The 24,839-nt window shown below is 38.7% G+C and overlaps 1 protein-coding gene across 4 annotated transcripts in view; it reads right to left on the bottom strand.

Moving 5' to 3' along the window:
* Positions 1–1,414: 1,414 nt before the first annotated feature.
* slit1a (slit homolog 1a (Drosophila)) overlaps positions 1,415–24,839 on the bottom strand; it is a 108,291-nt gene continuing 84,866 nt past the window's right edge. For 2 of the 4 annotated variants that reach the window (XM_077494367.1, XM_077494369.1), the window contains 16 exons: positions 22,491–22,559; positions 22,328–22,399; positions 22,168–22,239; positions 15,510–15,581; positions 13,374–13,537; positions 12,302–12,426; positions 12,126–12,223; positions 10,920–11,059; positions 10,751–10,844; positions 10,543–10,680; positions 8,909–9,137; positions 8,701–8,831; positions 8,422–8,615; positions 5,568–5,856; positions 5,129–5,340; positions 1,415–3,591 (listed from right to left, as the gene is read on the bottom strand). In XM_077494367.1, the coding sequence (XP_077350493.1) occupies positions 3,350–3,591; positions 5,129–5,340; positions 5,568–5,856; positions 8,422–8,615; positions 8,701–8,831; positions 8,909–9,137; positions 10,543–10,680; positions 10,751–10,844; positions 10,920–11,059; positions 12,126–12,223; positions 12,302–12,426; positions 13,374–13,537; positions 15,510–15,581; positions 22,168–22,239; positions 22,328–22,399; positions 22,491–22,559 (2,341 nt within the window). In that variant the 3' untranslated portion in view covers positions 1,415–3,349. The remainder of the gene's footprint in view (positions 3,592–5,128; positions 5,341–5,567; positions 5,857–8,421; positions 8,616–8,700; positions 8,832–8,908; positions 9,138–10,542; positions 10,681–10,750; positions 10,845–10,919; positions 11,060–12,125; positions 12,224–12,301; positions 12,427–13,373; positions 13,538–15,509; positions 15,582–22,167; positions 22,240–22,327; positions 22,400–22,490; positions 22,560–24,839) is intronic. The other 2 variants (XM_077494370.1, XM_077494371.1) reach the window with 1 other exon arrangement.

The following is a 24,839-nucleotide window of genomic DNA, read 5'->3' as shown; positions in this document are numbered from 1 at the left end:
ATGGCTCTGGGCAGTAGGCAGGGTACACCCTGGACTGGTTGCCAGCCAATCGCAGGGCACACAGAGACGAACAACCATCCACACTCACAAGCACACCTAGGGACAATTAACCTGCCGTGCAAGTCTTTGGAATGTGGGAGGAGACCGGAGTACCCGGAGAAGAGCCACGCGGGCACGGGGAGAACATGCAAGCTCCGCCCAGGAACGCCGGAGCCTGGACTCGAACCGGAGTCCACAGAACTGGGAGGCGGACGTGCTAACCAGTCACCCACCGTGCCGTATCATAAGTGGTCTTTAAAAAAATTGACCATGTACTGTATAGTAAGGCATTTTTTCAAAAGATGGCCATGTATTGTACGGCTTTTCTTTTTTTTTTTTTTTTATATTATTTTTTTAATTAAATGACCATGGATGGTAAGGTGTTTTTTATTTTATTTTATTTTTAAACAGCCATGAATATATAGTAAGGCGTTTTTGTTTAAAAGGACAATTTATAGTAAGGTTTTATTTATGTATTTATTTATTTTAAACCAGTATGTATTGTTAGGAGTCTTTTTAAAAAATGGCCATGTATAGTACGGCATTTTTCAAAAGATGGCCATGTATTGTACGGCTTTTTTTTTTTTTTTTTTTTTTTTTTTTTTTAAAACATGCCTTGCCATACATGGTCATTTATTTTTTATTTTTTTATTCAATAAGTAAGTAAGTAAGGCGTTTTTTATTTTTATTTTTTTTATTTTTAAACAGCCATGAATATAAATTAAGGCGTTTTTGTTTAAAAGGACAATTTATAGTTAGGTTTTATTTATGTATTTATTTATTTTAAACCATTGTGTATTGTTAGGAGTCTTTTTAAAAAATGGCCATGTATAGTAAGGCATTTTCAAAAAGATGGCCATGTATTGTACGGCTTTTTTTTTTTTTTTTTTTTTTTTTTTTTTTTTAAACATGCCTTGCCATACATGGTCATTTATTATTATTTTTTTTATTCAATAAGTAAGTAAGTAAGGCGTTTTTTATTTTTATTTTTTTATTTTTAAACAGCCATGAATATATAGTAAGGCGTTTTTGTTTAAAAGGACAATTTATAGTTAGGTTTTATTTATGTATTTATTTATTTTAAACCATTGTGTATTGTTAGGAGTCTTTTTAAAAAATGGCCATGTATAGTAAGGCATTTTCAAAAAGATGGCCATGGATTGTACGGCTTTTTTTTTTTTTTAAATAAAAAAATGATCATATATAATAAGGCGTGTTTTAATAGATGTATAATAAATGTATAATGTGTAAACGTAAAATAAGGCTTTTTTTTTTTTTTTTTTTTTTTTTTAAACCACCATGTACCGTAAGGAGTCTTTAAAAAAAAATGACTAGGTGAAATAGTGCTAATAAAAAGACAAGAGAGCTGTTAAAAGCACACACATGGAAGTTTAATGAATGAAAAGAGTGGAGGTTTGGTAAACATTTTGTCGGTGGCAATACATACATTCAGCATCATTTTGGGACTTAAGCTTCAATCCCACCATCAAGTCCTGTGACAAAGAAGCAAAATCTTTTTACAACATCGTGTGGTTTACATGAACATAGTTATGTATATCATAGCTCATAGGATGGAGAGTCTTACTGATTGAGTTACTGTAAATCTCAATATAGCACAAGCACCACTAAGATGTCTACCAGGAAGTTGTACTTGCATACCAAGGAGACGTGAAGCCAAGAAAAGGAAAAGTCACATTCCACAAAAGATGCGCCTTTATGAGGCACACGGCCTATAAGCGTCCGGACGTTTACATAATCACCAGAATTCCAATCCCAGAATAGTATGTGATCCATTCTAAACTAAAGGACAGCTAAAAGTTACCACTTCATGAATAAGCATATTTATTATCTGTACACATTTATACATTCAGCTTTGTGCTCACTGTAATTGGCACCTCAAGAAAACATTTGTTTTTTTTTAAACCAGCTAGAAAATGTCCTGACCATTTTATTATGTGTCGTAGCGGTTGCACGGTTGTGTTATTTTCCCCAACACAACACATGCTTGACAGCAGCTTATGATTTATGTTGAACTTTAGCTTCATAATTTTAAAATTCTTTTTTCATCTTTTTAATGTTTTTGAAAATATCAGGAAAAATGCAATGCACACTTAAATGCATCACCATACACAAAAATAAATAAAAAGAGGAGCAAAAACAAGCCAAGCGCTCATGAACGAGATGTAATATTCACATGGAAGACAACATATACAATATTTAACGACAGAGCAGACCAGCATTGGCTCCTATACACTGTGTACAGATGCATCGCAAAACATTTGAAGATGTTCAAAAACTGCGTTTATTTCAGTAGTTCAATTAAACAAATTAAAGCAGCGTGGCTTCACCCCAGACTGAAATATTCCACAATTTCATTTTGATGAAATTCACCTCCTCTGTGAAATTCAACTGTTACGAACATGAATCCAAGAATTAGTTTCTTTTGAAATATATTTTCATATTCAAATGATTATATACAATGCATTTCACATTTTGATTTGAACTACTGAAATAAACTTTTGCACAATATTGCATTTTTTTTTTATGCGCGGGTGGCCGATTATACTGCTTGCCATTAAATGTTGGACAAAAAAAAAAAAAAAAAAAGACCAAGCCAGCGCTTTTGACCACCAACCTTCCACTTAACATAGAAAATACTATACCAAAAAACAAAACAAAAAAAAGAAGAAAAAAAAGAAATACAAATATATATATATATATATTAGAATCTGTTAGGCATTTCTATATAAATGGGGATTTTTTTTTGAAGGTTACATGGTGAAATAAAATACAATAAACAAACAAAAAATGAGAAATTAAAACAATACAACAGAAAAAAAAAATTAAAGTTTCATGTGGTTTTTATCAGCGATCTTTTGATCCTCTTGTTTTTAATACTGCAGGTGTCAGGAAGAGGAGACGCTAGATGCCCCCCTGGTGGACGGACGAGGCAAAGCATGCTGGGGGACTCATCAAGCCCAGTTGAAGTCACCGCATCCGCACTTATGTGCCACTCGAACGTCATTTTCTTCTGCGTATGTGCGTGTGGTTGACTGACAAATAAACAACAAACAACTTCCTGTCATGTGACACTCGGCTTGGCCAACGGTTCAGCTCTCCTTTCATTCCCCTCCCCAACACTGTCCTCACTGCTGGGGGTTAAAAAAAAACAAAACAAAAACATCTCTGGAGCCTTTTGAGTTGACAGTCCGTGATACTGCAGCTCACAAAAGATGTCCTATTTTACAAGTGTCGGAGTCCTTAATATATAGATAGAGGTTTTATATATATTCTTTAGAATCTCTCTGTTCTAGACGCCGCAGCCCACGCAGCCGCACTTGATGCTCTTCTCCACCTCCTCGCTGAAGGTGGTGCCGTCGCTGCACTCGAACGTGTATTTCCGGCGCTTCATCCGCTGGCTGGCGCAGCAGGCGCCCGCCTCGCACACGCCGCTGCACTCCACCCAGGAGACGGCGCGCGTCGTCTGGCAGATGGCGTAGCCCCGCTGCACCTGGTAGAAGTCTCGCATGGGCTCGCCCCGGCACGCCGACTCTGGACGGGAATAAAACACACGCACACATTTTAGTACACTTTTCTCATATACGTCACGATGGCCATTTATTCACCATTCTCTTTAGTGAAGCATTGAGGGGAAAAAATAAATGCACGAAACATGAGGGTTAAAAAAAAGAAAGAAAAAACTAATAAATACAAATATGGAAATAATAAAAATCCACAGGTTCTGAACGACTACAAGGCAGCGGTTCCAACTGTTACAAATAAACAAACTACACTTATAATAATAATAATAATAATAATAATAATAATAATACTCAATACTACTACTACTACAACTGATAATAATAATAAGGGGTGTTAAAAAAAAATCGATTCGGCAATATATCGCGATACTACAGCTCGCAATTCTCGAATCGATTCAATAGGCAGCCGAATCGATTTTTAAACATCCATTTTTGATGAAAAAATATTCAACAAAACGTCTTACTTAGGGTTAGGATTCACACCTTAAGCATGGAAGAATGTTATATTAATGGAGCATTATGCCTTAATATTTTATTTCAATGTTGTTCAAACATGAAACAGATTACAACCTGTTTGTTAAATACAGTGGCTCACAGTTAAAACACTGAAGTTTCATATAAATCAATATACCTTTTCATACAAATCTTACAGTGTACATTCACAAGTTTACTGAATAGTATTTTCTAAATGTGAGTACAAAAAAAAAAAAAATCGTAACAATCAATTTACAAATTCGTATCGGGATTAATCGGTATCGAATCGAATCATGACCTATGAATAGTGATACAAATCGAATCGTCAGGCACTAGGCAATTCACACCCCTAATAATAATAATGAGAAATCAAAGAAAAATAAATCCTTAATTGTTTTTTTTAAATGCTCTTCTCAGAGAGAGAAAAACATACTTCTGTGGTAATATAACCCCCCCCCCCCCCAAAAAAAAATTAAGATTGTGATTTTTATCAAATTTTTTTTTTTTTACAGAATAAATGCATCTTCTTCTATTTTAATAATAATAATAATGATAATAATAATAATAATGATAATAATAATAATAATAATGACAATAACAAATTACCTAAATCATTTTACAACTTTAACTCATGATTATGAGTAGAAGAAAATATACTACTGGTCCTTTTATTTATGCATGTATGCAACAAAAAACAAAACAAAAACAACAACAACAACAACAACAAAAAACCCTCAAACAATTATCATGGTAATATGATAAGCACAAATATTCAATGAGACAAAGAAGATTTTGTTTGGAAGTTTTTTTCTGAAATAAATGAGATGAAGGCAAATAATTTCTAAATATTTTCCACTATTAACATGAACATGAGGTTGCGCACATAGTCGATACACCAAATAAAATTGAGATGTTCCAGTTGAAGCTCTGTGGTTACACTGACTGCTTTTCTGAACTGTTCGTAATTCCCTTTGATTAGTTCCGGCCATCACAAACACCTGGCATTTAAACAGGGGTGTGTAGACTTTCTATATCCACTGTAACTATACTGACGAGCAAGCAAGGTTTCAAACCTGCGTCACAGTGTTCCCCGGTGTAGCCGCTTTCGCAGTGACAGTAAGCGTCCCCCGTGTCCGAGATCTGGCAGCGGCCGTGTTTGCAGTTCAGCCGGCGGCAGGGGTTGAACAGCTCCCCCTGTTGGTTGCACAGCGCACCGCGGTAACCCTCGGTGCACTCGCAGCGGTACGACTCGCTGTCCAGCGGGATGCACCGACCGTGGACACATCTAAAAACAAAGTTACGTCTGGAGTCATGCATGGAAACATCTTCTGTGAAAAATGACTACGGTACTATAACGGCATCGGAATGTATATATTATACTGCCCCCTGGTGGCCTAGGTACACACCATCCAAAAAGGTTGTTTAAACATTTTATGGAGTAATGGTACTTTGTTTTCTAAATATAACGTGCAATACTTTTTGGCTTGGACCAGAGCGTCGTGGCTAACATACTTGCTGCCTTGACAGGGGTTGGCGGCTGGCACGTCGCACTGCGGTCCGGCCCATCCCGGCCGGCAGTGGCACACGGGCCCCAGGAGGCCGTCGGGTTGGCAGATGCCGTGCACGCAGTAGATCTTCTTGCAGGGCTCGCAGCCCGGCACCACGCCGGGCTTCATCTGGGTTTTGGTGAAGTCCTGCAGCTCGTTGTTGATGTACAAGTTCTGGATGCAGCCGTGGAAACTGGAGCTGTTCTGGATCTGCCACAGGCGGAAGGCGCCCGGGTGCACGCCCACCGGCATCCCTGGGGGAGGTCGCAAAGGTGTTTAGAGGCGTGACGGACGCCGAGGAGCAGCACAAACGCACAGCGAACACAGGGAAGGTAGGAGTGAAATGGAGGAAAGGTTTTTCAAAGCAGGTGTGTCTCACGGTGACTTTTTTATTTTTATTTATTTATTTTTTATAGAATTACCAGGTGCCTTCCCATCCCAAGGACCCAAAAGGGTTTTTTTTTAGATGTCAGCCGTCATTTGGCCAATTTCTTGCTTTGATGGAGTGAACTCAACACATTTTATAATATGCAGCAGTTTGGCAAACAGTGAACAGCTGTTTAAGCTGTAACCATATGTTGCATTATGAACGGCCCTGCTAGCTTAATGCTAATGCTAATTAACATCTTTTGTGCTTCTTAATCCTTTAAGCAACGGATTTTTACTCATTGTTTATGAGGGACGGCAGAAATGCAACTACCGCCATTACCAGTCATTTCGAGAAAAGCAGATTTGAGATACTGGCGTTTTGAGTTATGAGCGTGGTGGTGACGCATTAAACTCTTAAGTCAAGGCGCCTGTGCTGGATGGATATTGCTACCGCAAGACACATCATCCTTGAAGAGAGGGCAGCAGGTCACATGAAAAGTCTTCTGTTATGATTTTGAAGTACATCAACACACAAAACACATTTCCAGCCACTTCTCATGACAAGTGCTTCAACGGTTACCTAGCAACAACTCATCGACATGGCACAATGTCAAAAGGGGCACAAACAAACATGCGTGATTGTGCCTGGTACACCTGAATGATGATAAATGACAATATGTTTGTAATAGACACAATTATGCCATTACTTTTAAAGGATGTCATGAGTCGCGTAACGGACATTTATTAAAGGAAAAATGTCCAGGAAATTCTCAGTGTTAGAATATATTTTGAAACTAAAGGCTGAATTTTTATGAGGAAAAAAAAATAAATCCAATTACAATTTTGAGATATTTAAGCGGAGCTGATGCAAGAATAAAGGCGGAAGGAGAAAAAGTTTTCAGAGAAATTCCTAATCATAAGAATCAATTAAAACAAAATTAGGAAAAAATTATATTTGTATAAGTAAAGGTCAGAAATTAATGTCAATTAAACTTTGAAACGTAATATTGTGAGAATTAAGTTTAAATATGATTTTAAAAAGCAATAATAATTATAATAATAATGACTTGTATGATAATAAATTTTAAGATGACAATAAAGTCAGAATTTTTGAGAAAATACCACAATATTAGGAGAATAAAGTCTTAATTTTATAAAAAATATAACAAAGTATGGAAAAATAATGCAAACAATTAACTTTTAAAATTAAAATAAATAAAATAAATATTATGAGAATAAAGTTTTAATTTGATAAAAGTATGTGTAATATAATAAAATATAGGAAAAACATTGCAAAACAATAACATGAAAAAATACTCTTAAAAAAAATTGTTATTTTGAGAAAAAAGTTGAAATGTAAAATACAGCAATATAAATTAAAAATATTTTATGCTATAGTCCTAACTTTGAGAAAAGTTAATAATTAAAAACTCACATAAAAAATATTTCAAAATGAGATTAGATTTTTTTTGTCACCTCTTCTTTACGTGATAGACAGTCACAAAACAGTAATTCATTATGCTCGTAGTTAACAAAATCATCACTAGCAGTGACTAAATGGGAGGTACCGCTCCCTCTAGTGGTATGAGAAGGAGTCACTGTGCATTAAGTGCAGTTCAGTTGTATTTACTAGGGGTGTTAAAAAAAATCGATTCGGCGATAGATCGCGATACTACATCGCGCGATTCTCGAATCGATTCAATAATCGGCAGAATCGATTTTTTTTTTTTTTTTTTTTTTTTTTTTTTTTTTTTTTTTTAGGATTCACACCTTGAGCATGGAAGAATGTTATATGAACGGAACATTAAGCCTTAATATTTTATTTTAATGCTGTTCAAACATGAAACAGATTACAACCTCTATAAGACTGAAATTTCAGATAAATAAATAATACATTTTCATATAAATCTTACACTCTACAAGCTTACTGATTAGTATTTTCTAAATTTGAATGAAAAAAAATCGCAACAATCGACTTATAAATTCGTATCGGGATTAATCGGTATCGAATCGAATCGTGACCTGTGAATCGTGATACGAATCGAATCGTCAGGTACTAGGCAATTCACACCCCTAGTATTTACATTTTAAGTTAAATACAATTACATTTCATTTCTATTTTTTTTGTGCAATCCATATTATTATTAATTAAATAATTTATTATTATTATTATTATTATTATTATTATTATTATTTAAATAATTTGAGTATTTTCCCCTATATTTAAGTACAAACTGTGTATAATGTTAGAGAAGTTAACAATAAAATAGGAATAAAACCGCCATTTAATTATTGATTAGCACTAGTGGTCTATTTTTGCGGGTTGCAAACACAGTCATGGGTGGCTCGGCTCCGAACGATGAGGAGGAGACGAGAGGGGCTTTTGGTTGTGGTGGTGGTGGTGGGGGAGGGAGGGAGGTGATCGACAGTAGTGTAGTAGTTAAGAGTGCCTGAAGAGGAGGGAGGTGTGTTCTGGAGAGGGCCCCTACCCCCCACGTATAGTGGAGCCTCTCCGTTGAGGGGCCGCACTGCCCCAAAACTGTCCATGGTGGTGGGGAGACCCCCGTCGATAGACAGGTTCACCATCTGGTCCAAGGTGACCAGCTCCACCGTGTGGAACTGACCGTCGTTGATGGTCTCGGCGCTGGCGGCGGGGGAGGAAGAAACACGGTGAATGCTAGAACTGACGTGACGGTCGATGATGGCACATTGCAGTGAGAGCGGCTGACCTGTAGATGGCGTGGCCGGGCTGGCTGCCTGGGTCGTAGCTGACCTTGACGTGACCTTGGTACAGCTCCACCGCAATGTGATCGTTGTCTCCGTTGTACAAGAGGATGCCGTTATCCTCCGCCGTGGAAACCTGCGGACGCAGCAGGCAAGGAGGATTGCTTCAAAGAAGAACGTCTAAGAATCAAGTAGGAGGCGGAGCACCTGTACCTGCAGGGTGATGTTGGCCTGTGGCCAGTTCTTGAGGTCGGACAGCAGCAGATAAGAGTCTCTGTCCACAAAGTTGACGCTGACCAGCTTCTCGCAGCGCGGCCCGCCAAACTCCGGGGGGCACTGGCAGAGGGCGCGGCCGCCCCGCTCAACGCAGGGGGCGTCGTTCTGACAGTCGGCCAGCTCGCACAGGGACAACGGCGAAGGAGGAATCTCACACAACTGGCCGCTGAGTGCACAATAAGAAATAGGAAGCATTATAAATAAGTAGCTATTTATTATTATTATTTTTTATCAATTTTCCCAACTTTAAATAAAGCCAAACTTATATTAACTCATTCACTCTCAGCCATTTTCACTGAAGCAAGCCTGGATTTTGACAGATTTTGCAACGCCCACAGAATATTGTGTTCTCTTGTTATAAAAACATGCAACTACCAAAAGAAAGATTAGAGTATCTTCTTTCATCAGGAAGTATATTAGGAAGGACATATATTTGTGTCTGTTTCTGTTTTGCAGCAATTAACATTTGATTATAGCTAAGTATCATCATTATTCACAAATCTGTTGAAAACACTGGGGAAAAGAACTTGTTGCAACATGGCCCTGGTTGCTCTCTTATACTCTGCTGCCACCTGCTGGCCGTTTTGTAATAACTACTTTACTTCATAACTTCAACTGTTCTCTTCAGTTCAGAAGGTGCATCAAAATCTTCTGTATGCTCTAGCATTAAAAAACATAACATATAAATATGCCTTTGGGACATTGGTAATATTCGAAATAGAACATATTTATACTTTTTTTTTTTTTTTTTTTGGGAGCAAATGATTTAAATACAAGACATTTTGAGCCCTCTACTTCATGAGTATATTTTTTTCCCCCACATTAAAACAGCGATGTATATCATCTGACACATGCATTACATGGATAATCCATTAGAAGGCAGTATCACCCAGCTGATGGCTTTCCCGACAGTCATAAATGTATGAATTTAAAGCATTGTGACCGGATGTATCAATTATGACACATATCAAAAGTCATATGTGGAAGTTGGTTTAAAAAAATGTTTGTTGAAAAGGACCAATACATACTCTACAAAGAATCAGAATTTTCTGTAATATATTTTGTGATTTATAGGGTTCATTATTTTAGACCTTTTTTTTTTTTTTTTTTTTTTTTTTTTACAGTTAACTAAAACTAATGAAAAAAATAAAATCTAAAACCAACTGAAACTAACTATAATTATAGGAAAAATGTTTTAGTCTTTGGCAATTTAATGCATGAGGCTTGGGGTATAATTTTAAATGTGATTATAAGGACATTTATTTTGATATTACCGGAATAAGGTGAAAAGAAAGTGTGTCACACATATGTGACATCATCTAGCAGCAGCCAATAGACCTTCAGATGATGTCGCTCCCATTGTGTTTTTTAAATATTGTGCACAAGTAATACATTAAAAAAAAACTAATACTGAAACTAAAACTATACTAAAAGTAAGCATTTATTAAGTAACTAAAACTAATCAAATCTAACAGAACCACACTGAAAACCAATTAAAATTCAACTTAAAAAAACAAAACTCAAAACGAAATAAAAACCAACTAAAATGAAAATTCCAGGTGTGTGCTGACCTGTAACCTTCCTGACACTGGCACGTGTACCCGTTCAGCTCATCCACACACCAGGCTCCATTCTGACAGCGATGCTCCTGGCAGTCGTCGTAGTCCACACTGCAGTCGTCACCCACGTAACCAGGAGCGCACACGCACCTGACGCGCACAAAGGCAACACTTGACTATAGTGTGTCTGCACCATTTTTATTTTTTTTCCATTACTGACTTGGGCCCAGAGGAGGTGATGAGGCAGGTAGACTGATGTTGGCAGGGGCTCCGGCCTGGGGCGCACACGTCCTCCATTTCCTCACACATGTCCCCTGCACGCACATCACTTGGCATATTACAAACTGCGACATGAAGTTATCGAATGCCGGCCCATGCGTCGTGGTTACCTGTGTAGTAGGGGGCACAAAAACAAGTGTACTTGTTGACCCCGTCCACGCAGGTGGCGCCGTTCTCACAGTCATTGTCCTCACAGTCATCAATGTTGGTCTGGCAGGTGGGGCCCTCGAAACCCGGTGGACATGTGCAGCTGCAACACACGCGCACACGCATCAGCATGTCTTGTGAGACTTCGACTGAGTGAGCCTTAAGCATTTACATTCTCAAGATGTCAAAGTTAAAGCTTTAAATATACAACTTTAAGCTTTAACTTTCTTTAACTCCAGAGTTAAATCCTTAAAAATACAGTTTTAAAAGCTTTAACTCCTGAGTTAAAGCTTTCAAGTTTGAACTTTGACAGAAAATGCATTTATTCATGTTTACATTCATTTAATTAAATAATTAATTAAATAATTGATGATGATGATTATTATTATAATAAATACAATATTTAAAAATATAAAACAAAACTAAAAATAAGAATATAAATACAAAATATTTATTTTTTAATACAGTGGATAAAGTTTTGGTTGGTTAATTGATGAATAATTATGTCCTTAAAAATCATGATATAAAAGATTTTAAAAAAATCATTATTATTCTATTACTAAAACTATGATTTGACTTATTTTTGCTTTACAGGATATTTATGAAGGGTCGAAATGGGTTGCACAAAATCCAAATAAAAATAAAATCCAAAAACTTTCAATTTTTGGAAAGTTAACATAAAAAATGAACTGCACAAAATTGGCTAAATTTACGGGTTAATTTTTTTATTTATTTTTTTTTCATGAAAGTTAACATATTTAACTAGCAGTGGTCAACTTATTTTTACGCCATAGGGAAAAAAAAAGTGTTCTTCTAATGTTCTTCTTTTTATACTAGTGTGACAGTTAAGAAATGATAAAAAAAAAAAAATAACATTACGTGAAATCTGAACATTATTACCAAATAATATAACATATTAATATTTACCTTAATTTTGCACTTGTGTGACCGAAAAAAAGTTGAATGAGTGTAACTTTTAACTTCTCTTTACACAGAATACAGAGGGAAATAATGATTAAAGTCATACACTTGCATGAAAATGCATTAAAAATATTACCTTTACAATAAATTAACATTAATTAACCAACAGTTTGACCGCAAGATGTTTTTCTTCCTTTTTCTAAATCTGTGCAATCAACTTTGGAGGCATCCCGGATGATCTTCCTCACCTGTACTGTCCCTCGTCCTCCTCATCCACTTGGCATTGCCCTCCGTTGGCGCAAGGGTTGCTGACGCAGGCGTTCAGAGCCATCTCGCAGTTTTTGCCCTGACATCACAAGCCACCATCAGACCAGCAGGACATCGACGTCTCCAGTGAGCACGCTCCCGGAGGAACCAGACTGACCTTGAATCCTGGAGCACAGTTGCACCTGTAGATGTCCACCGGGTCGCTATGACAGACGGCCTGGTTCTGACATGGGCTGGACAGACACGGGTTACACTTGGCCAGCACTGCTGTGTCCACTTCACCTATGTGGGCGAAAGAAACAAAACGTAAGCAGCAGAAGTTTTGAAACAAAAACATCTCTGGAGCCTTTTGGGTTGACAGTCCGTGATACTGCAGCTCACAAAAGATGTCCTATTTTACAACATTTTCAGGAAATAGGTACATGCAGCCTAATGTTCTGAGTAGGGATGTAACGATATCCAAACATCACGATACGATATTAACACGATCTGAAGGTCACGGTACGATAATTATCACGATATTGTGTGTGTGTGTGTGTTGGGGGTTGGCGATATTTAAAAAAAGATCACAATATTGTAATAAAAAAAAAAAAAAAAGCTCATACAAAAAAAAAAAAAGCACAATATTGTGCTTTTGTACATAACAACAATGCATATAAACTACCTACAATCTATAATAACAATATTGAGCCACTTACTTGATCATGATAACACATTGATCGCTTCACAAGCAAATTAGGTTCCCCTTCATCTTACAATTAGCATAGATTTTAAACATAGAAGGCCAAAACATCCCAAATGAAAATTAAATTGCACTAATAAACTAGCCACGAGAGGGTGCTAGAACTGCACAAATGGAAATCAACCTGACTTTTTTTTTGTTTTTTTTTAACAGATGTGTTCCTTTTAAATATTGTGAACATGACGACGACGATATTGTGGCAGTTTTAATATCACGATATCACGATATTGCCCTTATAGTGACATCCCTAGTTCTGAGTGCACGTCAATAATCAACAAAAACTATCGAAATAACTAAAATAAAAACATTTTCATGAAGAATAAAACGAATAAAAACTAAACAAAAACTAAAAATGAATAAAAATGAACAAACCAACTCTAAATTCAAATGAAAACTACCTGAATTTAAAAACAAAAATACAAACGAAACAAAAATAAGCATAATAAAAAATAACTCTGGTGTACATTTGACATCAAATGTATCTCACCCGTGCATTCAAACTTCTTTGCTGGCGTGGTGAGCAGGAGTTTGCCCTCCAGACCACGTGGACCAGCACAGCGGGCGATACCGGGCTCTTTGTATCCGGTCTTGACCCAGTCGGACAACCAGCGCAGGCGGCAGTCGCAGTACAGCGGGTTGGCGCCGATTGCTCTGAGAAAATACCAGTGAAAAGAATCTCTCAACATCATCAAAGCTTGTGATAACGAATACCGGAAGTGTCCATGTCAGTAATTGGGCAATATGTCCAGATAACATTTGCGGACGGTCACTTTTTAACAGAGTGTGTACAGGCAGTAATTTCTCCCCTGGTGGTGTAGTGATCCACAAATAACTGACCTTTACAACAAGCATCGTACTGAGCCCACTGACGTTTGTCATTCACTCGCCAAGTGATAACGATATCCCAGATGTGGAAAGCAACAAAATATTTACTTACTTACAGTTACTGACCAAAGTGTTAAATCTGGGGTTAAAAAACAAAAACAAAATTAAGCTCAGCTAAACTTGGTTTATTGCAGTCTGCGCTGGATTAAGTGATGCTCTAATTTGATATTTTCAATATGTGATGTTGTCAATGGCGGCCCGGTGGCTGACTGGTTAGCACGTGCGCCTCCCAGTACTGAGGACTCGGGTTCGAGTCCAGGCTCCGGCCTTCCTGTGTGTGAGTTTGCATGTTCTCCCCGTGCCCCGTGCCTGCGTGGGTCTTCTCCGGGTACTCCGGTCTCCTCCCACATTCCAAAGACATGCATGGCAGGTTAATTGGGCGCGCCGAATTGTCCCTAGGTGTGCTTGTGAGTGTGAATGGTTGTTCGTCTCTGTGTGCCCTGCGATTGGCTGGCAACCAGTCCAGGGTGTACCACGCCTACTGCACAGAGCCAGCTGAGATAGGCTCCAGCACCCCCCACGACCCTTGTGAGGAATAAGCGATCAAGTAAATGCATGGATGGATGTTGTCAATATGTTTCATTTATACTATGGCATTTGCATTCACTTGCACTAAGTATATTTGAAAATGTTTGTTTATATACTTCTAAAATGTCAAAAAAAGTAATTGTAGAATACTTGACTACTTTTTCTAGCTTTTCAATCAAGTTCTATTAGTGTAGTACCATGCATGACCAGCAGGTGTCTCTCTAGAGCTTTTACAAAGTTAAGTACCTCAGAGCTGGGGTGTATTTAGTCATTTGGGCTCCCCCAAGCAAAACCCAGTCCTGTGTGGGGCCCCTCACAACATTTTACTGCATTTTAATTTATTTTTTATTTTTTATATATATTAAATAAAATGTGCAAATCGAGAAACTTCTACTATAGTTCCGGAGCTAGATGGAGTCCTAAAAATGAAGATTATGGAGCAAGTCAGCCAGCTCAACATTAAGAGGAAGGCCATTTCTTTCAGGATATTTTATTAAATTTTTTTTACGAGAGATTTGGGGGCCCCTGGAAATTTTGGGAACAAACCAACATTTGGCAAATGTGAAGTCCGCCCTTGCATCAGAGTCAGTTCTGTGTGTAGTTTGAGTGCAAATGTGGAGCCACAAAAGAGATGGCGAGATTATTTATCCTCCATGGTGCACTGTCAACGCGTGATCACGAGATTCTCTTAAGGTGGGATCAATGCGGGCTTTGTCCTCACGCTCCCGAATCGATGCACTTCCATTACGGCGGCGCACAGGCTCGTCTTTCAGGCCGCGCCAATAGCTGACACCTGACATCTGCAAACACGGATGCCACTTGACCGCGAGCAAAGATCAATGGCCCCGCCCTCCGCTTTGCCGGCATGCCTCTCGGCCCGATAAGTCTATTGATCAGGATTCGGGAATGCAAAAAAAAAAAAAAAAAGTGCAGGCATAAACAAACACGCAGATCTGTGCGGGCCATCTGAGCGAGTGTGTTTTGGGGATGGAATGGGACAGTGGAGGGCTCTGTGCGAAGCTTAACCACAGAGCGGTTAATTAGAGTAAGGGGAGGGAGGTCGGGCCCACCAAAGTGGACTACAAATCGGTCACTGTGTGCCACACTGCTACTTGAAAGCATATGTATGTAAGACTGCGTGTGTGCTGTGCAGATGCATTAGATAAGCTGGTGAAGAGAGCGTGTGTGTGCGTGCATGTTTGTCACTCACAAGTGGGAGAGAGCCGCCACGTCGCCGAAGATGCCATCAGGAAGCTCGGAGATTTCGTTGCCATGGAGAGACCTGACAGGCACAGGTGGGAGTAAGTTGCAGTGGAAGACATCAAGCAAGTCCAGTCAAGTCATCGCTTGGGTTAAGTCAGTCGTAACTCAATTCATGTGACTTGATCATAACACAAAACGTATATTGACACTCGTAAAAGCTAAATCAATACCAACTGAGAGTATGAAATTAAATATATTGTGTGGATATACAGTATAATTGGCAGCAGATTCACGAGATCTGTCAGCTCAATCAAGCAATGCTGGAACCCAGTTTTATCTTCTGCCGTTTTGTTTTGTTTTTCATATCCAATGAGACCACTAGTGACGTTTGACTACATTTTCTCCGCAGCTCCACACAAAAGCCAAGTTGCCAAATTGGCTCATTTACATGAAGAACGGCTCATGCGCCATCATCTGTATCTGCCTCAAAAATGTCCACATTTCAGTCTACAAAAACATTACTTTGATTTCATAAGTTGTTAGTAAAGAAAGACCTCTTGTAACTGAATTTGCCTTTCATTCATATTTTCATTTCATTCATATTATTTTAGAAATTAAAAAATATATATATAAAGACTTAACTTATTATTTTTCTAAGTTAGGGATATTATTTATTTTTTTAATTTTGTCTATTTGACATTCTTGTTTTTTTGTTTTGTTTTTAAAGTTACTCACCATTTACTTAGTATGTTTTATTTTTCAATGAATAAGTTACTAGTTACTCAAGTACTGAAGCGTATTGCTGCCACACCAGAAAAAAACAAAACAAAACACGAGCCATATCACGTTTTCACATAATTTCCATGGTTTTACATAAGTTTCATGTTAACGTAATAATTATCATGTTAAAACATGAAATTATCATGTTTACATGAAATTTATCATGTTAACGTAATAATTATCATGTTAAAACATGAAATTATCATGTTTACATGAAATTTATCATGTTAAAATGCGATATAGCTCTTTTTTTCTTTTCTGGTGTGGCAGCAATAAACGTAACGTCTCTAATGTAGGAAAATGAATCATATACGTTTCTCCTATAAAGCAAACATGTCTCATCCTCTCCCTTAAGAACTGAAACTTCCTTCCCACAATGCTGCGGGTAATACCAGTCAAGGCAAAGCAACCGGTGCAGCCACACTAAACACAATGAGAGTGTCTTGAGACATTTTAATGGCCTGAATGTGAAGGGGGATGCTTATGAGCGAGTGGGCAGCAAGTGGGGGGCACGTGTGCCAGTCAGCCAGCCAGCAGTGTGCCAGCCTGGCAGAGCACTAATGGCAGCCAGGGAGTCTCCGGGAAGCAACCTGATCCGCTCTCGTAATGACATCCTCTCTTTGTCTTGTGTGCAGCTGTGCATCATGAAATCACATCATTTTCATGGCGAGCGTGTACAGGCGAGATCAGGATTTAAAAAAACAAAACAAAAACAAAACAGTATTTAGCATGTACCTGCATTCACTCCCAGTCATTTCACAGAAGCAATCCCCTTCACTCTTGGCTTTTTTTTTTTTTTTTTTTTACTGGATTTTGACTGATTTTGCAAGGCCCACAGAATATTGTGTTCTATTGCTATGAAAATATAGAACCTACCAAAAGAAAGATTAACGTCTCTTCTTTCATCAGATTTCTATCTGTTTCCATTTGGCAGTAATCAGCATTTGAATATAGCTAAGTTTCATCATCATTCACAAATCTATTTAGAATTTTGAGTAATTCAACTCCTTTGCTCCGCTGCCACCTGTTGGCCGTTTGAGTTGACCATTTCTTCAACCGTTCTTTGCAATTGAGAGGCTGCATCAAAGCCTAATGTATGCTCTACCATAAAAAGCAAACAAACATAAAAAACGTATAAATATGTTTTTGGGACACTTAAAACATTTAAAATAGAACGTGTTTATACGTTTTTGGGAGCAAATGAGTTAGTGAGTCTTCATTTTTTACCTAAAGCCTAACCCAGCAAATCATTTCTATATTTTTTTTCCTCTTTTTTTTGTTTTGTTTGGATTAATGTCACTTTCATGTCACTTTCCAGCATATGGGCCACACCCTGGTTCTGCCCCCCCCCCCCCAACACACACACACACACACACACACCAAATACTCAGCAGGCCAATTAGCATCTTCTTAATAGGCAGTTGAAAACCACAAACTTCATACACACACGTGGAATCTCACTCGGAGAAAAACCGCACAGCGCCCGTGCCAGGTTCGAACCCAGTGTTGCGTTTGAAGCGTTAATGATGCTTCTCGTCTTTACTGCAGCATAAAACCAGAGGTGCAGCTTGGGAAAGGCGTCGGCACCTCGGGGTGTGCGACTATCCCGCTCTCACGCTTCGTGTGAAGCTCCAAACTTTGAACTCGGGTATTAGAGTCAAAACTCATTAATTGGAGCTCCTTGTTGCTTTAGTTTCGTGGCCACAAAGTAAAGGAACAAATTGTGAGAGTAAGAGAAAAGACTGAGATTAATTCACACCTCTTACAGTCCACGATATTTCAACCAACCATCAGTGAGAGTGGTTTGATTGGGAATTAGCCGCACTGATAAACCACAACATTTTAAAAGGCTGGCTGTGACTTGCTTGCAGTCAATCCCTCAACAGGCGAAATGCCAAAATGTTACTTTTAAGTCACCATCAAAACACTAAAAGACCTTTTAAAAATATGTAAATGTAATACAGAAATTATCTACAGGTGGACAGGCATGGTTTGTGCAAATATAGATCCAAGTCTAAGTCATGTGTGTGGCTTTCATTGGTGGGGGGTCAGTGGGGAGGGGGTTGTTCACATGGCGTCGCCCAGGCAGTCTCGTGGAAGCGGGTCTGGCGTGAGTGAGTAAGAGCAGAAATAACGGATGGCGTTTCATTAGGGATCAAAGCGGCGCTCGCAAGGCATGCGAGGCGACATCAAGCTAATGACGGCAGAGATTCGCTCGTCGGGCGCTAAAAGGCCTCTCAGGCTTTGTGTGGAGTAATGATGGGGGCTTCAGTCACATCCTACCATAAAAAGCTTTGTTGTCACGAGTAATTTTTTATTTTTTTTTTAAAGTGTGCCTGCTCCGAGCACACATGGGAGGCCAATGCGTCAACACCAGCGTGGCCAATCTAATACTGTACATTTAAATTCCATATTTTTTCATAAATATATACTGTTGGCCAGTCCACAGTGGGGATAATTTTGACAAATTATTGACCAAGTTTTGAAAATGGCTTGCTATGTTTGTTGATGTAATGTTAATGGTTGAACGTGGAGTTTTTGGGGTCTCCTGAAAAGCGTTTAGCAGATAGAAGATTTTGGCTCGACACCAACAATATACTAAAAATAACCCCAATCCATCACAGGCTCCAGTTTTGTGATCTTGTTAATGTGGATTTTTTTTTTTTTTTTTTTGTAGCATTAATAACTGTATTTTCCTATCGTTGACATCAGGTGTAATTCCATTATCAACCACTGGATGGCAGCACACTCATTAGGTATGAGAAGATAATTTGAGTGAAGAAGATCGAAACAGAATGTACTGTACTGTAGTTCTGCACAGCTGATGTAAAAAAAACAAAAACAAAACATTGTGTGTCGTGTCCTCAGTAATCCTGCTTTTTACACCTTCAGAATGTTTTGGCTATAACGTAAATCTTTGGGCATGATTATTAACATACATAGATGATACATTACGTTAGTTTGGTGAAAAATTTCCTGAAAACACTAAGGGATAGGTAAACTGTGCAATATTTTTGCTATCTATTCTTTGATCACTCACTACATTATGTGATTCAATGTGTTTGTATTATTCTAAAAGTATTTTTAAAGACCTTGGGGCATATTCACTAAGAATGCGCTGTGTTAGGTAATAGCGCGAAATATTGCACCACAACGGCAGCCGCAGTCTGCACCCAGTTACCCACCTATTCACTAAGGATATTGCTCTAATCATATACCGGGCGCAAACACGCCCACAAAACTGACAGCTTGGAGCAAATTTGCACCTGATTTACCACACATGGCAATGGATTTGCGCCAAGAACATGGTTGTTATAGTAACAGTTGCGAGAAAGATGACATTATCAGAAAGCGAGGTTGGACCGAGAGTAAGCGTTCATAGCGCCATTAAGCTGTACAGAGCAGAGAGGACGACAACGACGTCATTCATTCATAAAGTACAAATTATTGGTGCGATTGTTTTTTAAAAATACATTTTCAGAGGTTGGCGTGGGCGTACAGTATGCATCTGGCACGTAAAAAATGATCGTAAAATGCCTCCGTGCCATTGCCGATCAGCCCGGGTTACGTTATGTGTCCTAAAACAAACATATAATGGTTTCCCCCTCCCTCTCTTTCTCTATCTCTCTGTGTGATCTGCCGTTGATGTTGTGCTGCAAATGGCACGTACTGCTGTCATGATCGAGGTTGGAGCAGTTAATAATGCTTTCCAAAGATGTTATTTGCGTCACGGAATCGCAGTGTGGCAATTTGCGCCGGCGTTAGTGAATTAGACGCTGCATATCAAAGAGTCTCATTTGCATTGGGGTGGGCATATGTTGCGTCAAATGTTTGCAAATTACCTAATTTATATACGCGCAAATAACACCGGCGCACCGTGACACAATCTGTTCGGCAGAGCACTTAGTGACGGATTTCCCCATCTGCGCGTGTTTAGTGAATTAGGCGCTCGCAGATTGCTCCATTTTTGCTGGTTAGCGCGGTGCAAAGGTGACGCAAACCTTTAGTGAATAGGCCCCCTTGTCTTTTAAAGACATGCCTTTCAACATGGAATTTCTAGGTCACAGATTTCACTTATTGCGTGGGTAGTCTGGAATGTAGCCCATGTTACTGTAAATTCGATTCAGCAAATCTTTACCGTCACTTGTGGATTAGTTTTAGGGCATTTAAGAAATAAAGGTGCAGATTGTTCAAAGTAGTCGTAGGAACCTTTGTTTTTTTTTTTGTTTTTTTTCCCTGTATGCAGCACTCAAAGAGAAAAATGTTTGGACGTACGCGTGAGTCTCCACTGTGTCTGGCCTCAGTGAGCGAGGCCGTAGATTTGAATTGGAAGGCAAGGCCTCGGGTCCAAATATCGCTTTGGGTTTCATCATCTAAGTGTCGCGCACGTTTATATCCAACATCACAGTTACTGAGCAGACCGATCCCTCCCCATTTGGAGCCCACGGTCAGCGAGAGGGCACAATCAAAGGCTCGCAGGCACCTTCAAAGCCATTATGGTTGGCGCGGGTGAACATTCTCGGGTAATCAGTGTCATGGTGATTGTGCGCAGCGGCCTCGGCGAGGTGTGGGCTGCGGATGCCGAACGCCGATGTTGCCACTTACGCGCGGAAAATGGGGCAGAGGTTGTGTTTGTGTGCGTGTATTCATAAGCTGTCATAACTGTTTAGACGTCCCGCTCCTCTGGAGTTTATCAAAGATTCTCAACATCTGCTGGCCTCGCTTGTCAGATATTCTTTTTAATCACTCATTTAGGCTGATTGCAGAACTTCTCAAAATAACTTGCTTGGTCTATTTTGCATGTTAAAAAAAGTTTGCTCTTTTTCTTCTCGTGTGACTCTGTTGTTCCTGGTAAAGTATATTGGAGTGCCTAAAGTGGATTAAATACAAATTATTTTTAATGCATAAAACTGATCCATTTGGACTATTTTATGCACAATCATGTCATTGAACTGACCCCAAGCTGCATATCAGACGAGTGAACCATTATGCCGTCAGTGACTTTATAAAATCATATATTTTGAAAAAATATATGATTACATTACATTCTTGTTGCAGTAACTTTTTAACAATGCATACAAATAAATAAGAAATTTATCTTTCCTCAGGGAAGTGATAACAAAAATCCATAATGTTGTAAATTTGTGGTAATGATAAAAACAAACAAACAAACAAACAAACAAGCAAACAAACAAACAAACAAACAAACAAAACAAAACAAAACAAAACAAAACAAAACAAAACAAAACAAAACAAAACAAAACAAAACAAAACAAAACAAAACTAAACTAAACTAAACTAAACAAAACAAAACAAAACAGCATAATAACAGGCCATAACAGGAGGGAGAGATTATATGCCTCTGGACATCGGATTCACAGTATTTTTTTTTTGTATTATGGGTGAATGTCTTTCTGTCTAAATGAAAATCCTCATCTCACTTCAACATAGTTTCTTGCCAAAAAGATGCTGCCAAAGAATTATTTTCATTGCTTTGACCTGAACAAAAAAGAGAAAATTAGTGAGTTTTCACTAAAATACATTTGTGTTTAACTTAAATAAATTTGCAGTTAATGTTTTAGAAAGGTTTGTTTATTAATATTTATTGAGGTGCATTTATAAACTTTTATTTGCAGTCCATATAAATTCAATCATTATTTAAATATTTTTTCCCCTCATATTCATATGCATAATGTTACAGTGGGTTACAATTATATTAAATATATATTTTTAGGACTAAAACTTCTGTCTTGATTTTGATGAACACTCGGGCCTTGATGTGTTTCATTGTTGGTAATTATGATGGTACTTAATGAGCCAAGTATTATTTTTTAGGTGAGATTTGGTGTAAAAAGTTTGCGAATAAAACACATTTTGGAACTCACAGTAGCCGAAGTGAGTGCAGTCCACTGAAGGCCATTTTTGGAATGCAGCGCAAGGAATTGTAGCTCAAGATTCTGCGACATGAAAGAAAAAAAAAATCGCTACATCAATTTGTCTGATTTGAGAGAATATACGGCGAGTGTGAGTCCTGTCGACACTCACAGGGTGGTGAGCTGGCTCATGTTGGCGAAAGATGAGTTGGTCAGAGAGTTGATCTTGTTGTTGCTCAGATCCCTATAAAAAACACACACAAAAAAAACGAGAATCGATCGAGTTTAGTTCATGTTTTTATTCAACTGAGATCAGACAAAGAAGTGAGACTTACACTAACTGAAGGAACTTAAAGGAGGACAACTCCTTTGGTAGCACGCTGAACTGGTTTCCATCCAGATACCTGGAGGAAAAAAAAGACATTCATTCCAACGTCTGTACAGTACATAATTTAATGCTGCATGCACTAAAGAGAGAAATAATACTGTCTGTAGTTTACTATCACTATTATTCCTTGGCGGTCAAAGCTATATTTCCATCAAGTTGTGAAGAAATATGTTGCTTTTGTTGGAACGGCCAAGTCGGTGCAGCTGCTGGAGAGTGGAAGCCTCGCCGCAAGCGGGATTAGCAGTTTAAAGGAAAACGTTGCATTAAGGCTTACAATGTGTCGAGTTGTTGTTTATGCTGTTTTGAAGGGTGTCGATCCAACATGCAAACAGACAAAACCTGTTGCATTCCCAAGTATTTTCTGTGAATCTCTTCATTGCTACAGTTGAACATCTTCATTCATTTTGCTGCACACAAGCCCAACTTTGTACTCAAGACCATTAACTTTAACCCAACTAGTTGAGCACACCTTTTTCGAGGAGATCATTTCAATCATGTTACTTTTGACCAGTCTCTGTGAGTGGAAACTACGCAGGCGTGGAACTGCCAATGCGTTGTACGTTTGACCATATTTGCAACCTATTTAAATACGCTCGAACGTACTGCCGGCAAATATGTTCGAACATACTAGAAAGTACATTTGAACGTACTTGTCGGATAAATGCTAGAAACATAGCATATTTTCCCATAATGCCACAGGGTTATTACTTGCAAGTTAAAATAAATAAATAAATAAATGAATAAATAAATAAATCAGCATATGGCCCACCCCACATTATACCAACATGTTCGAAAATTAAGGAAAAATCAGTTTAATTGTAATTTTTAGGATTTATAATTATGTCTGCAGTTCATGATTTTGGTTAAGCATATTTTCCCATCATGAGCCTACAAGTTTGATCGAATGTATTTGCAGGTTATGTCCAATTGTATTCGCAAGTATGGGTTAACATACTTGCGAGTATGTTTGAACATAGTAACATACTCACAGGTCAAAAATGTTTACTGAACGTTGGCAGTTCCACACTTCCGTAGAAAACGACTTCATGGGTCAAAACTCCTTTTGTAAATGTCAGTGTTTCCCAATCAAGCTGGGAATCAAACTGGAGAAGTGCAGGAATGAAGTCAGAGATAGTCAAACACTAGGTGATCAACTCTCTGACATGGCATACTCTTTACACCATTTAACTCGGAAAACTGTTCAAATTACACTTTGGGAGTTAATAAAATCAGCTCTAAAAAAAATTAAACTGAAAATTTTTGCTGTGTGCAGACAAAATATGCATTTTAGAACAACACTATAGAGTAGTGGTTTCCAAACTACGGCCCGGGGACCATTTGTGGCCCACCATCCATTTTTCAGTGGCCCGCGACATATACCTTTATGGCATTTGACACGTGGGAAAAATAGATGTCACTTTTTCAAAAATAAATTGGTTTAAATAGCCTGCTTAAGCATTTTTCTAGATATGCAAAAACACAAATACAAAATTTGTACAATTCTTTATGTAAATACAATTTGTCTTCATAACATTATGTGGCCCTTGCATCCTTCTGATTTTCTGTATGTGGCCCTCAAACGAAAAAGTCTGGACACCCTTACTATAGAGAAAGACACAACATTCATTCCTGTGTGTGTGTGTGTGTTCTCTTGCAGCCCACCACGGTTGTCAACATGCCTGCGAGCATGCAGACAATGCCAACGCAAAGTGTTAGCAGAGGGCTGCCACCCTGACAAATGACCCGAGAGGAGCTGCGGGGGCCTTTCGCCTGCTTTTGTTGACCGTATTCAAGAGTTGGTGGGCTGAAGAGGGGGTGTACTGGTTAGTTAGGGGCTTTGGACTGCGAGGTAATGATAGGTAATGATGGTGCTCGGGACACTTTGGATAATGACGGTGTTGCGAGCGCTCCAGATGACTACATGAAAGGCCAGAACAGAGAGGCCCACCTGGTCACACCTGCTGGGACAATGACAGGCCTCACGGCTTGCACGGGGTGTGCGTGCGTGTGCGCGTGAACCACTCACAGCAGTATTGGAAAGTTCCATTCCCTCCCCTTTCCATTGAAAAGTGCTCATTAAAATGTCCTCTTGCTCCCCAATGCTCCCGTGGACAGGCTTTTGGCCCTGACACAAGTATGCGCACACACACCATCACACATACACGTACAGATCCTTGGCCACAAGTAAGAGAGTGACATCAGAGCGAGGCCCGAGGGCTGCAGGAAGCACACAAGAAAAATGTCTGCGAGAACAACTGCATGGCTTCTTGGCCACTTTTCCTCCATGCTCTCGTCT

The sequence above is a fragment of the Festucalex cinctus genome, chromosome 14 (genome assembly GCF_051991245.1).
Source record: "Festucalex cinctus isolate MCC-2025b chromosome 14, RoL_Fcin_1.0, whole genome shotgun sequence".
NCBI lineage: Eukaryota > Metazoa > Chordata > Actinopteri > Syngnathiformes > Syngnathidae > Festucalex > Festucalex cinctus.
Note: the sequence above shows the minus strand (reverse complement) of the source record. Positions and strands in the feature narration are given on the sequence as shown.